The 18112-nt window shown below is 38.6% G+C and overlaps 1 protein-coding gene across 3 annotated transcripts in view; it reads right to left on the bottom strand.

The window, feature by feature from the left end:
* Window positions 1-18112, bottom strand: part of LDLRAD4 (low density lipoprotein receptor class A domain containing 4) — a 607914-nt gene that overhangs the window by 18508 nt on the left and 571294 nt on the right. For all 3 annotated transcript variants that reach the window (XM_036740198.1, XM_036740206.1, XM_036740215.1), the window contains one exon: window positions 15872-16026. In XM_036740198.1, coding sequence (XP_036596093.1) covers window positions 15872-16026 — 155 coding nt within the window. The remainder of the gene's footprint in view (window positions 1-15871; window positions 16027-18112) is intronic.

Raw genomic sequence — 18112 nt, forward strand, 5'->3', positions numbered from 1 at the left:
CTCATGAAATAATGAAGTAATCCAACTGGATGAACAGAGATAACCAATAGTTTTGGAAATGATCTACTTAACCCATCCCAGGTCATGTGACTAAAGCCTCAAATTCCACTAAAGCAGAAATCTTCCTTCACAAGGGAAGGGCATGGAGCCCTCTAGCATAGTGCTTTCACTGAATTCTAGGTATGAATTTCTCCTGATTGAATTTTTGTATAAATTAAAAAAATATTACTTACAATGTGCAGAGAACTGTGCTAAAAATCTTAATTCTGAGGTTGGACCCTTGTTTGCTCAGGATCCCAATAATACCATAGACCATAATTGTGCTATCAAGACTAAAAATAATAGTATTTTGTATTTTATTGAGATTTATACATTTCCTAGCACTTGCACATTTATTATCTCATTTAGAAAATAAACTCGATGAGAATAGACATTGTTCATTCTTTGAAATTATACCCCAGCATCTGGCACTGTGCCTGGCAGATAATAGACACTTAATAAATGTTTATTGATTGATTGATTGACTAAGTCTCAGGACAAGCCAGTGAGAGAAGTAGGATAAGCATAATTATCCCCAATTTGTACACTGGGAAACAAAGGCACAAACTTTATGTCTTCATAGTCACATAGCTAGTTAGTGATAGAGCCAGGACTAGGTCCCAGGTCTTGACTCCTAAACATATATCCTTTCCATTAAACCATGAGATGCTTCCATTTCTCTACTAATATATATCATTCAATTATAAATAGGCACTAAGAAAAAGAGGCTTAATAAGTTGGTCCCTTATCCAAATGCATGAATGAAATGCCTTCTGTTTCCAACAGGTAGAAAGCACCCAATAGCACTCCTACTAATCTATTTAAGCTTTCTGAGAGTAGAGATTGCTCTATTCTCTGTTGTATTTTAGTAGGAAGCCTAAAATGAAATAGGTGCTTAATAAATGCTCAATTATCTCACCATTTGTCTGACTGTTTAACAAATTCATAGAAACAGATTACTGGAAAAGATCTCTGAAGTTTCCTAGGCCAACCAGGTCCTAAGGTTTGAATGTCTTCTACAATATTCCTAACAAGTGGTCATCCAACCTCTGAATTAAAATCTCCAGTGAAGGAGAACTCACTACCTGCCAAGGCAGCCCTTTTAAATTTTCAGCTGTATCTAATCGCATGAACTGTTCATGCTGAACTAAAGTCTACCCCCTTGTAGTTTCCATACACTGGTCCCCATTCTGCCCTCTACTACCCAGCAGAATAGATGTGATGTCTCTTCCACAAGACAGTTCTTCATATATTTGAAGGTACTGCCCACGTACCTCTTAAGTATTTTCTTCTCCATACTAAACATTTCCAATTGCTTCAACCAATTCTTTTTTGGGGATATGGCTCAAAGACTCCTGCTGTCCTGGTCATTCTCTTCTCCAACATTCAAGGAGTGAATAGCCAATTAAGAAATTTAAGGTTACTATAAGTAACAAATTGCCAAAAGGAACACCGAATACAATTGGTTTCTATAATTTATTACCCAAGTACCTTGGAACAAATATTGGTCTAATTTGCTATCTCTCTGCAAGGTTGCTACAAAGAAATTATTTAAGTGATTAAAATATATTTCATAAAAATTAACATTTAAAATCAAGTAAGTAGCATATAAAATCAGAGAACTCTAGAGCTATGGAAGGGACCTTCTCCCAGTTCAAATTATTAATTTTACAGCTGAGAAAAGCGAGGCCCAGAAAAGTTAAGTGACTTGTCCAGGACAGTATATAGCAACTTATGATAAAGTCAAGATTATCATTTAGATCTCTTGTCTCCAAAGCCAGCATTCTTTCTACTACTTCAGATACCTCTAAAAAACTTCAATCAAGTAAGATGCTTCAATTCAAGTAATAAGAACAGATAACCATAGCCATACTTTTTATGTTGTTTTAGGGTCTACAGAGTGCTTTATATACATGGTTACATTTGATCCTTACACACCTTTAGACGCAAGTAAGGCAGATACTATCATTCTCAAAGTACAGGAGAAGAAACTAAGGCTCAAAAAAGTTGTGACATCTCAAATCACAAAACTAGTAAAGAGAAGAGCCAAGGCAACAAGTATTGTGCTTTTCCCATTATTGCAAGGAAATAGTTAAGCAAGGCTGTGATTCAATTCACTTTAATTCAGCAAAGAATCATTAAGTGCCTATCATATTCAAGGCATCACGGGGGACTTTAAGGTAAGAGTCTTTAACGCTTTCTGTGTCATGGACTCAGTTTAGTGTCACGTTTGGACCCATTCTCAGAATAATTTAAAAAGAAAATAAAATAAGAAATACAGGATTACAATGGAAATCAATTATGCTGAAACAGTTAACAAATTTTTTTTTTAAAAGTTCATGGACCCTGGTTAAGAACCCCTACTCTAGGGATACAAAAATGAAAAAAAGACATAGCCCCTGCCCTCAAGGAGTTCATAACGTGGATGTGTGGAGAAGACATATAAAAATAACTATGATTCAAATTAGAATGTAAGTGCATTGTTTGTTCTCATAAGGTGGTAATAACAATAATGATAACAACAACATTTATAAAGCACCTACTATGTGCCTGGCACTGTGTTAAGTACTTTTTTTTTTGGATTGTATGTTCTTTTTAATTACTTAAGAGAACAACATTGAAACATCAAAATGTGGTTTTAAAACTTTTTGAAAGGCCCCATTTCAGTTTTAACAGTGACCATCCCATGGAATACACATGGGAATGGCCTGAGGTACCATTTCTGGTGCCTTATGCTCACAAGCTTAGAACTCCTTGGGAAGTTCTTCACTCCAGCCAGAATATCAGGAAATGTCTAGGATCCAGGCATGTCCCACACATTCTCCACCGAATAGTCACTTTTATATTCTTTTTAAAAAATCAATTCATTTATTTTTAGTTTTCAACATTCACTTCCATAAATTTTAAATTTTCTCCCCCCAAGACGGCATGCAATCTGATATGGGCTCTACAGATACATTCCTATTAATGTGTTAACTACTTTATAATTATTATCTCATTTATACCATCAAGGAACTCTGAACTTGAAATCCAAAGTGGTCTGAGATCTGGGACTATAATTTATACATTGTGTGACCCTGAATAAGTCAACTAGGTGGAACAATGGATTGAGAGCCGGACTTGGAATCGGGAAAACTCACCTTCCTGAATTCAAATCCAGTCTCAGACACTTGCTAGCTGTGTGAAATTGAGCAGTGGTTCGTCTCAGTTTATTCATCTCTACAATGAGCTGGAGGAGGAAATGGCAAGCCAACTCCAGTATCTTTGCTAAGAAAACCCCAGACGGGGTCATGAAGAGTCAGACACAACTGAAATGACTGAACAACAATGACCTTGGGTAAGTCAATTCACATTTCTGGGTGCATTTCCTCTTTTGTAGAATGAGGATGCTAATGCCTTTCTTACCTATCTCATAGGATTGTCATGAAGATCCAACTAGGTAATGTATGTGAAAATGGTTTGAATAGTAAAGCACTATACAAAGATGTGGTATTATCTAACGTATAATAATATTTAGTTAGGGCAGCTAAGTGACACAGTGGATAGAGTGCTGGGCCTGGAGTAAGGAAGACTTGAGTTCAAATTTGGCCTCAGACACTGACAAGCTGTGTGATCCATGGCAAACCACTTAATCCTATTTGCCTCAGTTTCCTCATCTTTAAAAATAAGTTGGAGAAGGAAATGGCAAACCACTCCACTATCTTTGTCAAGAAAACCCTAAATGGGGGTCATGAAAAGTTAGACACGACTGAATAACAACAAAATATCTTATTAATGGTTATTACTATAATTGTTAATCATCACTGTATTCATCCACCATCATCAATTATTTCTCCTAGGTAAAGGATAACCCTCTTATCTTCTGTGAAAAAACATACAAGCTGTACCCTTGCATTCTGCCCTGCTCCCTTTTTTATCACCAGCAGTATGAAATGAGGTTGTGCTGTGTATTTGACCACTGTGGTAACTCTTAAAGATGAAAAGGTTGAGGGAACTACTTTTATATTGCAAAGCTCTAGCTCTACGTTCCTACACTTATCCCCCACAATTAGACCATCCTCCTTCCCCAGTCGCTAAGTCCAAGTCACCTCTTCCTTCAATTCTACCCTTGCACCACCTAGCTACCTGCCTGAGGGCCAGGGGCCCAGGGTGGGATGGGACGATGGGAAAGAAAAGAATGTTCATCATGCCATGCATCACCCACATTAGAGCCCTGGCATAAAGCACTCCAATCAGGAATGCATATATCTCCCAAGATTACAAATGGAATATTCAAGTCTGTTATTGGAGGTGGGGTAAGAATAACTCCTTGAGGATACAAAGCAATAAAGAGAAAGCTGGACAGTCTCAAAGTTCAGGAATCTAATAAATTAATGCACTGGAAAACAAATATAAACTAACAAAAGAACCCATGCACCACAAGTTAAATCACTGAGCCATCCATTCCTCTTCAGCATTAAACATTTATTTTTCTTGTAATTTAATTTAGCCCTGGATTGCTATTTTTCACTTTCATCCAGAAATGTTTTTTCTGACCACTAAATTCAGGGACAGTACAATACTCTCCTCACAGGGCTTTCCTGGAACTGTATCTCAGAGTACCAGACGGGCATTATCAATGTGCACACTAATGAAAGCTGACTGGTTCTAGCAGCTTGGCCTCCTGCTGAGTCTGGAAGCAGGGATGCTGGGTCCAATCACAGCCTGTGCCTTCACTGCTATATCCCTCCTATGGCATTCTGGAAAGGGATTACCACTGCTAGGAAATGGGCCTGGGGGCAGAGACAGTGCACAGAGCTCTTCTAACCTTCACCTTAACACTGGTAGAAAGGGAAAGGGGGCAGAAGAGGGAACAAAATGGGGGCAAAAAACTATGGGAGAAAGAAGAGAAAGGAACAAATGTGACCACCTCAGACCTTAATCCTTATCTCCCCTATCTTTAGAAATGGACCTTTTCAAGTGCAAATGTAGATATGGCTATTTTCATGCTCCACAGATGTGATTTTCCTCACTCCAATCTTCTTTTTCTTGTTTCTCATGGGTAAAAACCTCACAGAGGTTATTATTGGACCAGTGGCATAGGATCATAGGATTAATAAATAAATTTATAGCTGGTAGGCATCTTAGAGATCACTGGTCCATCTCCCTTGTTTTATAGATGAAGAAAACCAAGCTTAGAGAGGTTAGATGTGACTCATCCCCAGGTACTAAGTATCTGAAGGAGAATTGGAATACAGCTCTTCCCAAGTGGTATTATGGAAAGTGTAGTGGACCAGGAGACAGAGGCCCTGCATTTAAATCCAGACTTCACTTCTTATTACCCTGTGACTTTGTGCAAATTACTTCACTACCCTGGGACTTGGTTTTCCCATCTATAAGCTGATACAGTTGTATCAGATGGCCTCTAAGGTCCTTCCCAGCTTTAAAGCTTGATCCATGCTCTTGATTTTCTCCCTCTAGATTGGCCCAAGTCCTTTTAGTCACACACTTCTTCTATACCTCTAACTTCGTCTAAAAGAATGCTTTTTAGAATTTACATTTCCCTAAATATAAGTTCTGGCTGTTGCCTTTTCAGCGACAGCCTGAGAGTCACAACTAACAGTGTCAAATTAAATGACTGAAAAGTGGTAACAGGTACCGTCCTGTTATCCAAGTTAGTTGTAAACAGGCAGGTGGTGTTATTTGGGGCTCATCTTTCATAGCTTCTACCGGCAGCTTCACTGGCTCCATATTGCTGTTGTTGTTTGTCCTTCATTCTCGAACAGGACCAGGACATCAGGAAGGTGATGCATGACTTCCAAGTGAACTGGATTTAAGTGAGGGAGGGCTGTGCAAGGTCACCAGCCACATTCTCTCCTCTGTAGCTGTCTGGATCCAGTGGGAAGATATAGATCAGGACGACTAGAGATGACCCCAAACTGGTTCCATATATAAGTCCAAGAAGGAGTCCTGAACTAGAATGAGGCTGTGTAGACCTGCTCTGCTTGAGAAGAAAAGTGAAGCGGCCTCCCTCAATAACATTCCATTTCCTCAGCTTGCCCAGGAGGGGGCACCATGCGCTTGCAATGTTTCAATCGTAAGTTCTAAGACCAGTTGTCAGGTTTCAGTCCAGCCCTGGCTTGGTATAAGGCAGAGGTTCCCAAACTTTTTTGGCCTACCACCCCCTTTTTAAAAAAATTTACTCAGTGTCCCCCCCTGGAAATCTACTTTCTTTAACCCTTTAATGTTTATTTTTAAATTTGTATCATTTTAAAAAAAAAATATATATATATATATATATTTTAAAAATGACATCTTAAATTTAATAATTTATTGTAAATTCGTGGGTTTTTTCCTGCATTGAAATTTTGATGATGCAGTATCGCGTCATGTAACCATATAGTGTTGTATCGTAAACAAGTCATTATATGCACATATTCCTGCCAATGTATGCTGGCCTTCCTGACAAGGCCTGACATGTTTGCCGGCCAACATGTGCTTGTTAAGACCTGTCAGAGGACTTGACCACTGATAGGTTATAACTTGCATTTTGTGTGTTTACTTGCAAAATAATGTAATGACTAAGAATTTAATTCTGTTACACAACAGATGAAACATGTCTGAACAGGTTTTCAAAACTTCTCCTCCTTCCTAATGCTTCCACTGCCCCCTTATTTTTATTTGAAGTCTCTCAATTGCACCTGAGGCTACGACCAACCCCCTGGATAGTCCTAGCACCCCCACAGGGCAGTATCACCCACTTTGGGAACCTCTGTAAGGGAAAGCTGATTAGCACAGATCAGGGCAAGAGAAACTTCAATATCCAACAGCAAAGGTATATTCATTTACCTGTTGCTCAGTGAGCATCTTTCCTCCAAGAAATGGAAGAGAATCTTTCCAGACATTATTTCATTAGCTCTCCCAACACCATGAGGGAGCCTCATGAAAGCAAATTACCATCAAGCTCTGGCTTCTCAAAATTGAAAAAAAAAATCCTTAACGGAATCTTAGCTACTTGTCTAAACAAGTTTTCTTCAGTCACCCAAAATAGGGGAGTCAAAAGTCACCAGCCTACTCAAAGAGAAGTGGAAGGGGGAAGTTATGGATAGTTTGGCACTGCTCTGTGGTGTCTTCATTTCTCTTTTTCAAGCAATAGTAGACAAAATGAGACCTGGGAAAGATCTTAGCTTAGAAGGGCCAAAGTCTCCCACTGTATCCAGGGCCTCTGCCAGTTACCCTGCTCAATAACTCACTACTAGACCCAGATGACTCTGGAGGAAAAAGCGAGGCTGGTGACTTTGTACGGCTCTGCCTCACTTAAATCCAATTCACTTGCCAGTTATGACGTCACCTTCTTGATGTCATCAGTCCTTTTCTAGAATGAAGGACAAACAACAACAGAAATATAGGAAATGATATCAGAAGGCATCCAGGTAGCACAGTGGTAAGGGCATTGGCCCTGGAATCAGGAAGACTGGAGTTCAGATCTGGCCTCAGACACTTACTTGCCGCTCTGGGCAAGTTACTTAATCTCTGCTTGCCTCAGTTTCCTCTTCTATAAAATGGAAAAATAGCACCTAACTCCCAGGGTTGTTGTGAGCGTAAATTGAGATAATATTTATAAAGTACTTTGTAAACCTTAAAGTGCTTTTTCATTGCTAGCTATTATGATGTTAGAGAAGAGAAAGGATTCCCACTGTTCCTCATCCTCAAATTTCCTGATACACTGCAATCCCTTGAACTTCCAAATGACTCATACAGATGAATGGCCGCAGATGACTGAGATTCCCCTCTTTACTATATCCCCCTACCCCTGGTGCTAGGCAAGGGGGTCCAGAAAATGCCCTACTAATGAATGGCCTCTGTGCCAGCCAAAATAAAGTCAATGGGATGGACGTGCAGAGAAAGTATTACAGTTTTTAGAGAATCTGCATGTTTAAAAGTAAGGGAAGGGAAAGCAGAAGCAGCTTTGGGGAGCTTGACCTCATGGGCAGACTTACAGGCAGGCTGGCTTGTCTACATTGTGGCACCTCCCTGCCCAAATATAGCTTTCTATTGCATTGCTAAGATTTTTTTAAAAACTTCACTTTAATAACAGCTAATGCTTTAAAGGTCTGTAATGTATTTTATACACTTTATCTCATTTGAGCCTCACAGTTACCTTCAGAGGTAGGGATTACAGGTATAATTATCCCCATTTTACACACAGGTAAACTGAGGCCAAGAGATAAGGTGACTTGCCCCAAGTTCAGAAGACAAAAGCATTTAAACCCAGGTATCTCTTTACTCCAAGTCCAGGCTCCTTCTTTACTGCACTATACTTTAATTCTACCAAATACACATTAATCTGATAATTCACTATTATCATTAATGTCCCCACTAGTACAGTATGAGCTCCTCTGGGGCAGGAATGATTTCCCTATTCCCTATACACAATTTAACACAGTGCTTTTATGCACGGCAGACCTTTTAATAGCTGTTTGTTGAATTGAATATATTCTCCATAACAACTTTTGAAGTATAAGTATTATGACCCCTACTTTACAGATGAGGACACTGAGGTTCAGAGAGCACAAATGACTTGTTTAGAACCACAAAGCTCGTGAGCATGAGAGTTAGGTCTCCCATCCGGAGCTTATTTTCCAAATCAGTGCTCCTTCAACTAGACCAGTCTGCCCCTAGAAGTAAACAAAAATCCTCTTTTTAAAAAGCACACAGCTCTGGGAGAATGAAGCTTTGGAATCTTAATAGCTTAGTCAGAATGCTTTCTTAATAGCTGACTTAATGGGAATTTTAAATGGCAAGAGAAGCGAAGGGCGAAGAGGTCAGGAGGGGAGTCAAGTAAAACCAGAGCATGGAACATCAAGTGGGCATAGATACTCTCTATACTCTCCCTTGGTGATCTCTACAGCTTTCCTGAGCTCCCTACTGCTTCTAGGATATGTAGTAAAAGTTCTATGTGGATGGATGGTTTCCATTTTCCTATAAGGTTTGGGGTGAAAAAAGAGCCATGATATCTGGTGGAAAATCTTTGTACTACATTTCCCAGAAGGCTTTGCATAAAGAATGGCAACATTATCCAGGGCACACCCAGACTGAGTAGGACTGCTTTCAGCATGTGCAGTTTAAAAGAGGCTACAAGAGTCTCATGGGGCTGGTAAAATGCAGGTAGTGATGGCTGGAAGATGCAGGCAGGGGAATGAGAGAGCCACAAACAGTAGTCATGTCTAGACCTTGCTGTGAATGTGGACAGGGATGGCAGGAGCCTGTCTGATGTGAATGAACATGCACAATTTGTGGAAAGGGATTCCGAGAGGTGCCAAATTGGTTCATGTATTTTGTTTCTTTATCAATGATGAAAGGGAAATAACTAAGCAAAGACTGGTAAAATTCTAATCTCTAACAACTTGAGTTGAGTGATATGACTGTGCCTCTCCCCCACACCCATGTTAGGAATAGAGTAAGGGGTTAATTGTGGAATGTTTATAATCTGATTCAACAACTAGTTATGTACTTTATATTCTGGTTTAATTAAATGACTTTTGCTCTGACTTCCTAAATTATCTGGTATGGTTTAACCCGGAATCACTGGGACTTGGATAGAGGGAAAACCAAAACCATATAATGAACTTGGTAAGCAGGGAGGGGTCCCACAGGGCTGAGAGAAGGACTATTAGCATAGGCCTTTTGTTGAGGCTCATCTAGGATTTTTTTTGGTTGAATAAAGCTGTTTAGAGCACAGGGCCAAATTAAGGCTACTTATATCTATCATTATAACTATCCACTGAAGATTTTTCCTTTTTGTTTTTCCTAAGTTATAACTGCCAGTAAACTTTGACCCACAATAGGATAACAGCTATTTTAAAACAGCTGGTCTGGCCTATATGAATTGAGTTGAAAAAGTATCATTAGAGTTGTGGGGGGTATGGGTTTTTTTTTTTTTGGTGCCAAAGCAGAATTGTGAAACTGTCACTGTACGTTGTACATTTGAGTTCTGAACTTCATCATCACCATGGGACAATCTCAGTTATTAGAAAATTCATACTCATTAATGGGATTTGACCCTTATCCAAGATTGCTAGTTTGGGGAAAACTCTGAAGATGATGCTAAAAGTAAAGGCTCTACACCATGATGTGAACACTGGGGAAATACAAATAAAGATAATTCTTCTCAATAAGGGAAGGTCTCTTTTAATCCTAAACCTTGTGGGAATATAGTGTCTCCATGAACACATTAATCGACAGACAAAATATAAACTCCTCAGCCTGGCATTTAAGGCCCTCTCCAATCTGATTTTAATCTATCTTTCCTGCCTTATTTCATATTAATTCCCTAATATGAAATATTTTACATTTCGGCCAAACTGACCCAAGATATGCCATCTGTCTTTACACATTCTGTTTCCTAGGCCTGTAATGCACTCCTTCCTGACCTTTACCTCTTAGAATCCTTAGCTTCCTTTAAGACTCAGTTCCGGTGTCACCTTGGATAAGGAAGCATTTCTGCTTCTATCCAGCTGTTATTACTCACCCACTCTATGACTTATCTTGTATATACTTATCTATGTACATGGTACATCCAGTCAGTAGAAAATAAGCTCCTTTGTATTTCCAGCACTTAACATAATGCCTGGCACACAGTTGGTGTTTAAAAAATGTTGCATGCATGAATGGATGAATGCCCCTAAGCCTTTCTAGGCTTTCCTGAGCCTCAGGTCCTAGGTTTCTGGGGGCTAAGAAAGTCTGGGTATCAGGAAGTGAGGAAGGAGCCAAGACATAGAATGGAAGGGCACTAAAAGACAACCTTTACCTACTTCAAAACTTAGCCTAAAGATAGTTGTGTGCTCATAAAAAGAAGCCTTATCTTGTTTTATCCTTCTTCCCCTTGGAGTTCATGGCCTACTACCCTTAGGACTTAGAAATCAGCTAAAGCATTTATTATTTAATAAACACTAGTCAATAAATTTCCATGGCTCACTATAACCTCTAGATCAAAGACAAACCATCATGTTTGGCATTTAAAGCTTTTTATCATCTGGCTCCCACCTACCTTTCCAGCTTTATTATATATGACCCCCCTACACGCACTGTCAAGTGCAATTTCCCTATATCCAGCTCTTCTATAGAAGTTCATCTTGGGCAGGGTGTTTCATTTTCATCTTTGTATTCCCTTTGGATGCCTTGCTGCTCCTCATACAGAACACTCCATCTACTAGGCATTCCATGCCTTTGCATGGACTTTTTAGAATTCCAAGGTTCCCTCAGACTCAGCTCAAATACTCCCTTCCATATGAAGCGTTTCTTGATTCTCCCAGCTGCTAGTGTATCCTCCACCTTCCCCAAATCATTTAGCATCAATTTTTTCTATTTTTATAATATGTACTTTTTTTGTTCACCTCGCTAGGAAGTTTCCTTTCTGTCCCCAGTTCCTAGAACTGTGTAGGCACTCAAATGCTTACTAACTATATAGGCTTTTATGATCCTGCCTGGGAATATTAAAAACCATTTATAATACTGTTTCTAATGAAAATTTTGTTGTTGTTTTCAAACAAACTTTGGGAATATGGCCCATTCCTAAGTTGAAGGCCAGCTGTATTCAATTTTGCTGTTTAAGGAAATCACCAGCTCAGGGCCAGCCTTTGGTGTCACTCAAAAAAGACAATGGTGACATATGAGGCAATGGGAAGAGTCAAATGCTTTGGAGTCAAAGGACATTGAACTATCCCCTGGTACTAACACTTACTATTTAATCTTGGTCAAATCACTTTACCTCTTGGATCCTGTTTCCCCATCTGTCAAAAGAGGGCCTCTGACTATATAATCCTTAAGGTTCCTTCCAACTCTAATTCTATGACCTTATAAATACAATGCATAGGATACTCACAGATACAATAGAAAGCCTGCATCTCTAGGATACTATATTCTTACACAATTGCACAAATACAGTCTTTTCAAACAAATTGAAGAGAAGATATGATAAAGGCTTATTTGGCAAAATTCATTGCCTAATTGCCTTTTCAGTAAAGAAGATGACCTTTGAAACGAAAATATTTAGCACATTCCTGAACTCAGGGATGCTGTGAACTACATAACTCAATTTAGGCTATTATTTTGTATGCAAAAACATCACTTCTTAGACTTTTTGAATCATAAGTAAGGAAGAAATGTGAGCAGGAAGGTAAGATGGGGGTTGTCACATTACACTTTGTGTATGATTTCTGTAAATGATCGCCATAACATGGCTTTGGTGTCTGTTTGAAATACAATTAATTTCTGAAAGAACTAGTGTACCAATATATAAGTGTAATAACATTTAAAAAAATTATCCATCTACCGAGCTTCTCCATCAGTGTGAATATACTTAAGATTTGCTTGTGTATTTCATTTCTTCACAGGACTGTAATTCTCAGAGTGTGTTCCATGGACTTTTGGGGATCCCTGAGACCATTTCAGGGGGTTCACAAGGTCAAAACTATTTTTTATACTAATACTAAGACATTGTTTATTAAAATACTCCTCTTTTTTCTAACTACATTATGTGTGAGGCTGGATTTTCTTCAACCAAAATAACATATTGCAACAGACTGAATGCAGTATCAGATAAGAGACTCTAGCTCTCTTCTATAAAGCTAGTCATTAAAATTGCAAAAATATGTAAAACAATGCCAGCTTTTCATTCTTTTTCTGTTTTAGAAAACAAAATATTTCTCATAAAAATATGTTCACATATAATGTATTTATTATGGTTATTTAAAATTAATTAATAAATACTTCTAAATGTATCAGTTTAATTTCTAAGATGGTAAATATCAATACACATCACCCACATAAACAAAAGGTCTTGGGAGTTGTCAATAATTTTGTAGAGTGTATAGGGGTCCTGAAACCAAAAAATCTGAGAACCACTGAATTCTAACCAAGCTTGCCAGCGCCTTATAGCACTCTGTTCAGTACATTTAATCTGCAGATACTCAACAATTGTTTGTTGGTGATTATGACAAAGACAAAGAGCTATATGGTTTCATATAATAACAATGTCAAAAAAAATCAAACTACCCTTCAATAATTCAAAGATCCATTATTTCATTGGTATGGATACTCCCTTCTCTAGAGCAGAATACAATCTGTCCAGGCTTTACTTAATAAATAATTTTCAGTCAAGCAATATAAACATTTAATAAGTACCTACTATGTAACAGGAACTGTGCTAAGCACTGGGAATACAAAGAAAGACAAAAAACAATCCCTATCCTCAAGCAGCTCACAATCTAATGGGGAGAGTCAATACATAAAAAGAAGCTGAAAAGGGTGGGAAGGAGGGTGGGGACTAGGGGAACAGGGTGGGAGGGAGAAGGGCATCTGACCAGGGGCATGGTGAACTCGGGTGTAGGGAATTATGAGGTGGTTGCCTTGGGTTTCCTCCTTAAGTAGAAGACCTGGGAGGAGCTCTACACTCTTTCCCTTCATTAAGCGATTCTATGACAGAAAAAAAAAATCATCTGATTACACTTAACTAGACTCATCTTTTGGTAACAATGTCTGTCATTGGACTTCTCCATCAAGGCTCTCTGGGTTGGTAGGATATATCAAAGTTTGTGCTTCACTTGTACAGCCTTTGAGAACCGAGGGATATGGAAAGGCATTGGAAGGAGACTTTGATGGAGGGAAAATAATATGGTGTTTCAGAGACCACAGAACACCTTTAAGGTCATAGGAATATAGATTTAGAGCTGGAATCTTAGAAGTCTTTGAGTATAATTCCTTTATTTCACCTATGAGGAAACTGAGGCACAGTGAAGGTAAGGGATTTATCCAAGGTCACATGGGTAGTGAAACTCTGAGATGGGATTTGAATCCAGGTTTTCCTGATGAAAAAGTCCAAGTATATGACTACATATACAACATGATGATACTTCAAATGAAAAACCATCATTTTGATAATGTTTTACCCAAGACAAGGTCCAGAGCAGTCAGATTTCCTTTCGTGTCAAAGAAGTAGGAGAAACGCAAGTGAGACCATGAGACATCTCTCTAGACAGGGGCTTTTAAAAACAATCCATTCTTTTCAGGAAGAACATTTCAAAACTATTACTTTACAACAGGTAAAGAAGCTTGGAGTAGAAATGAACTTTTAAGACTCTGGTACTAATACTACATGAAACGAGTTTTCATAAATATTCTTTGAGCAATGTAGAATACAGACAGATGAACCATGATGATCCTCCCCTAAATTTCCCATGACAAGTTGTGAGAAGGAGGTAGGAGTCAAAATTCACGGGTAAAGTAGAATGTAAACTCCTGGAGGTCCAAGACTGCTTTGTCTTTTAAGAGCTGGAAGGGACCTTTAGTGATCAAAGAGCTCAACTCTTTGCATGATGAATGAATCCCTGCTAAGATATCCATACTAAATGGACATTTATTCTGCCTTAATAGTTATGTAACAGGGAAATTGGTGCCTTACAAAAGCAGCCTATCTCTATTTTGGGTAATTCTAATTTTTACCAAGTCTTGCTTTATTGTTCCTCTCTAAAACTTGGAATCGTTGGCACTAGTTGTACCCTTCAGGCCACAAAGAATAAATCTATACTTATTCACTCTTATATGAACATTTTCAAATATCTGAAGGCACCTATCATGTGTCCCCTATGTTTAATCTTCTTTAGGCCTCAGTTTTCTTATCTGTAAAATGGAGATAACAGTACCTAACTCTAAGCGATATTGCGAGGCTCAAACAGCAATATATGTAAAATACTTTGAAAACATTAAAAGACTATATAAATGACAGCAAACATCTGATGTATTATTCTTACCACCAGGTCATGTCTTGCTAATGCCAAGTATTCAGTAGGAATTATATTTTTACTGGAATGATGTACCATATAGTGGACCCTCTTTTTTTGCATAATGAACATTGATCACTAAGTCTAGGCTCTTCAAGGATAATCCTTTTGTAATTTCTCATGACAATGAGCTGATCTGACATCTTATACTCCTCTGTTTCCACAGACAAATCCATAAGATTCAGCCATTTAATGCTTCTTTGTTGACATGCTGCTGGTTAAGTTCCTGTGGATGTTGCCCATATGGAGTTCCTTTGGATTCTACTCTTAGTTGTATCAGAGGTTCAATCCATAGGTCAGTTACTTTTGGTTACATTTGAAAAATCCAAGAATATCAGTCTTTACCGCTGTTCGACAAAGTGCTGTCCGCTTATTTCAAAGATTGGCCATAGGCTTTAAAAAAACTGCACCTGTTTAGTGCTTTATTATTATCATTTGATCCTTCACCATTCTAACAGCTTGATGTGGAACAGAAGGTGGATGCTCCATGTGCTAGAGGATGGAAGGCAATTAGAAACTCAAGGGTAACTTGTTGACATTGCTAAGGTCTATTCTTCAACTTTCCCTTAGGCTCTCTGTGATATACCCTGCCTGAGGCAGGCACCCTGGGCATTTGTCTCCAAGTTCTAGCTTCATCCTTGAAATAAATGTCCTTATGTTATTGCTTGAAACATTTAGGCTTTACTAATCCAAATATTAATAATTTAGACATATCTACTGTGACAGAATCACCAAATTTCAGAGAGGGAAGGGAGCTTCCACCTCCAATACCTCATCCAATCTCAACGTCCTTATTTCCACCAAACAAACCTTGTATTTATTCCTTGGGAACATCACAAAACTGAACATAACAACAAAATAGACTATAGATAACCAAAGTGTAATAAACATAGAATGCTGAGGTTGGATAGCCCCCTGGAATTGATATTTTACTATTTTGAATTCCTAAAAACAGCCCCCCAAACATATTGTCTGCATATATGATTAAAATGGATCTGGAAGTCTGGACTTACCGGCTGCAAGGTGTCTTCTTGCCTCCTGTTTTGACTCTGCCGATTGATGAAGGATCGTGTTGAGAGCTTGTAGTGATTCAACAAGCAAATGATAACCACGACCATCACCGTGATCACCACAATGATGATAATGATCTGGACGAACTCCAGTTCAGCTGAGAAAGAGAAAAAAATATGAACTTTTAAACAAACCCTCCTCTTTTTCCCTCCCAGATGCTATCTTAAAAAATGTTCACCTTCTTAAAATTCACCCAGACATAGAATACAAGGCCACTGCTGCATACTAGATTCTGACGTCTTAATGTCTCAATATGAGCAGCGGCATGGTGTTGTGAAAGGATGCTTGAACTTGGCCCAGAATCCTGGCTCAATTATTTACTAGCTATGTGACCAGAGGAAAATCATTCACCCTCTTCAAACCTCAGTTTTCTTCATCTGAAAAATGGGGATAATAATATTTGCACTACCAACTTCATGGGATTGCTGTGATGGAAGCACTTTGTAAAATTTTAAGTGTCCTACAAATATGAATTGTTGTTAATAGTATGTTAAATTTCTAGAAGCAGAGAGAGACCTTACAGCAGGGGTTCTTAACTTTTTTTGTATCATGGTCTCCTCTTTTGGCAGTCAGGTATAGCCTACAGATCCCTTCTCAGAATAACTTTTTAAAAATTCTTAATTGAAGGAGATGCTAAATATCAGTAAGGTTACTGAAAATAAAGATACAATTTTTTTTCCTATCCAAGTTCACAGACTCCTCTAAAATCTATCTGGGGGTATGAAATCCATCCTTGAAAGACCATAGAGCCCCAAGCTAAAAACCCTGCCCTAGAAGAAGCCCATCGTTAAGTGATCTCTGGTAGTCTGCTAAATGTATTTATTATTACCAACCATACTAATAATGCTTATTATCCTAGGGCGGTAGGGGGGGGAAGGGAAAGGAAGCTTTATAATAACTGATTCAAGCTTACTCCTAAGACCTCTGTGAGGTCAGATGTGATAATCAGCCCAATTTCCAAAATGAAAAATCAAGGTACAAGAAGATTAAATTGTCCAAACTCCATACTCTGAAGCTTATCCCAGCTAGACAGCACCTCTTGTTGTGTTCCTTGGTCTCCATCTTCCTTTGTCGTAGTAAATAAAAGCACTATGTTCCCTGGGTCTCTCAATCAATTAATCAAAAAGCATTTATTAAGCATCTACTAAATTACTCAGAATCAGAGAATCACAGAATTTTGAGAGTTGGAAGGAACCTCAGTGGCCCTTTAGTCCAATCCATTCATGAGAGGAATTCCTACTATAACATATGTAACAAGCAGTCCCTTTCCGGTCTTCTTATACTTTACTCCCTACCATATAGTCTCTGATCCAGCTATACTGGCTTGCTTGCTATTTCTCACGTGTGACATTCCATTTCTCAGCGCTCTGCCTTTGCATTGGTTTTCTCCTCGTGCCTGAAATGTTCTCCTCCTAAATTCTGCTTCCTAGTTTCTCTGGCTTCTTGAAGACTCAGCTCACGTCCCATTTTCTTCGAGCCCTTTCCCAGTACCCTAGCTGCTAGGGTCTTCTCCACTAACACACACACACACACACACACACACACACACACACACACACACGCACACACACACACGCCCCTTTCATGTATCTAGTTATTTATTTTTTCATCACTCCATTACAATGCTTAACAAATGCTTGGTAACTGTTCATTTAGCCTCTGCCTGAAGACCTCCAAGGAGGAGAAACCGACTGCTTTTCCAGGAAGCCCATCCCTTGGGACAGCTCTAATTGTTACGAAGTTTTCCTGACCTCAAGCTTAAGTTGGACTCTGCATCTTCTATCCATCGCTTCTTGGTTCTGCCCTTTGGGGTCAGATGAAACAAGTCTAATCCCTCTTCCACAATAACCCTTCAAATACTTGATTGATAGCTAACATAACTCTCCCTTGAGTCCTCTTTTCTGCATACTAAATACACGCAGTTTCTTCAGCCCATCCTTATACAACCTGGACTTAATGCCCTTCATCATCCTGGCTGCCCTTTCCTGGACACTTTCCAATAATATATTTATATATTTTTAAAAAATATATTTTATTTTTAATTTATGGAATAAAGCAAGAATTTCCATAACACTATAATAAAAAAGATGATTGCACATGAAACTGTAAATCTACTGTGTACAACTTGTTATTCCTTTTAAATATGCAACAAAATTAATGTGTAAATTTCTTTTTTTGAATAC

This window comes from Trichosurus vulpecula, chromosome 1 (assembly GCF_011100635.1).
Source record: "Trichosurus vulpecula isolate mTriVul1 chromosome 1, mTriVul1.pri, whole genome shotgun sequence".
NCBI classification, from domain to species: Eukaryota; Metazoa; Chordata; class Mammalia; order Diprotodontia; family Phalangeridae; genus Trichosurus; species Trichosurus vulpecula.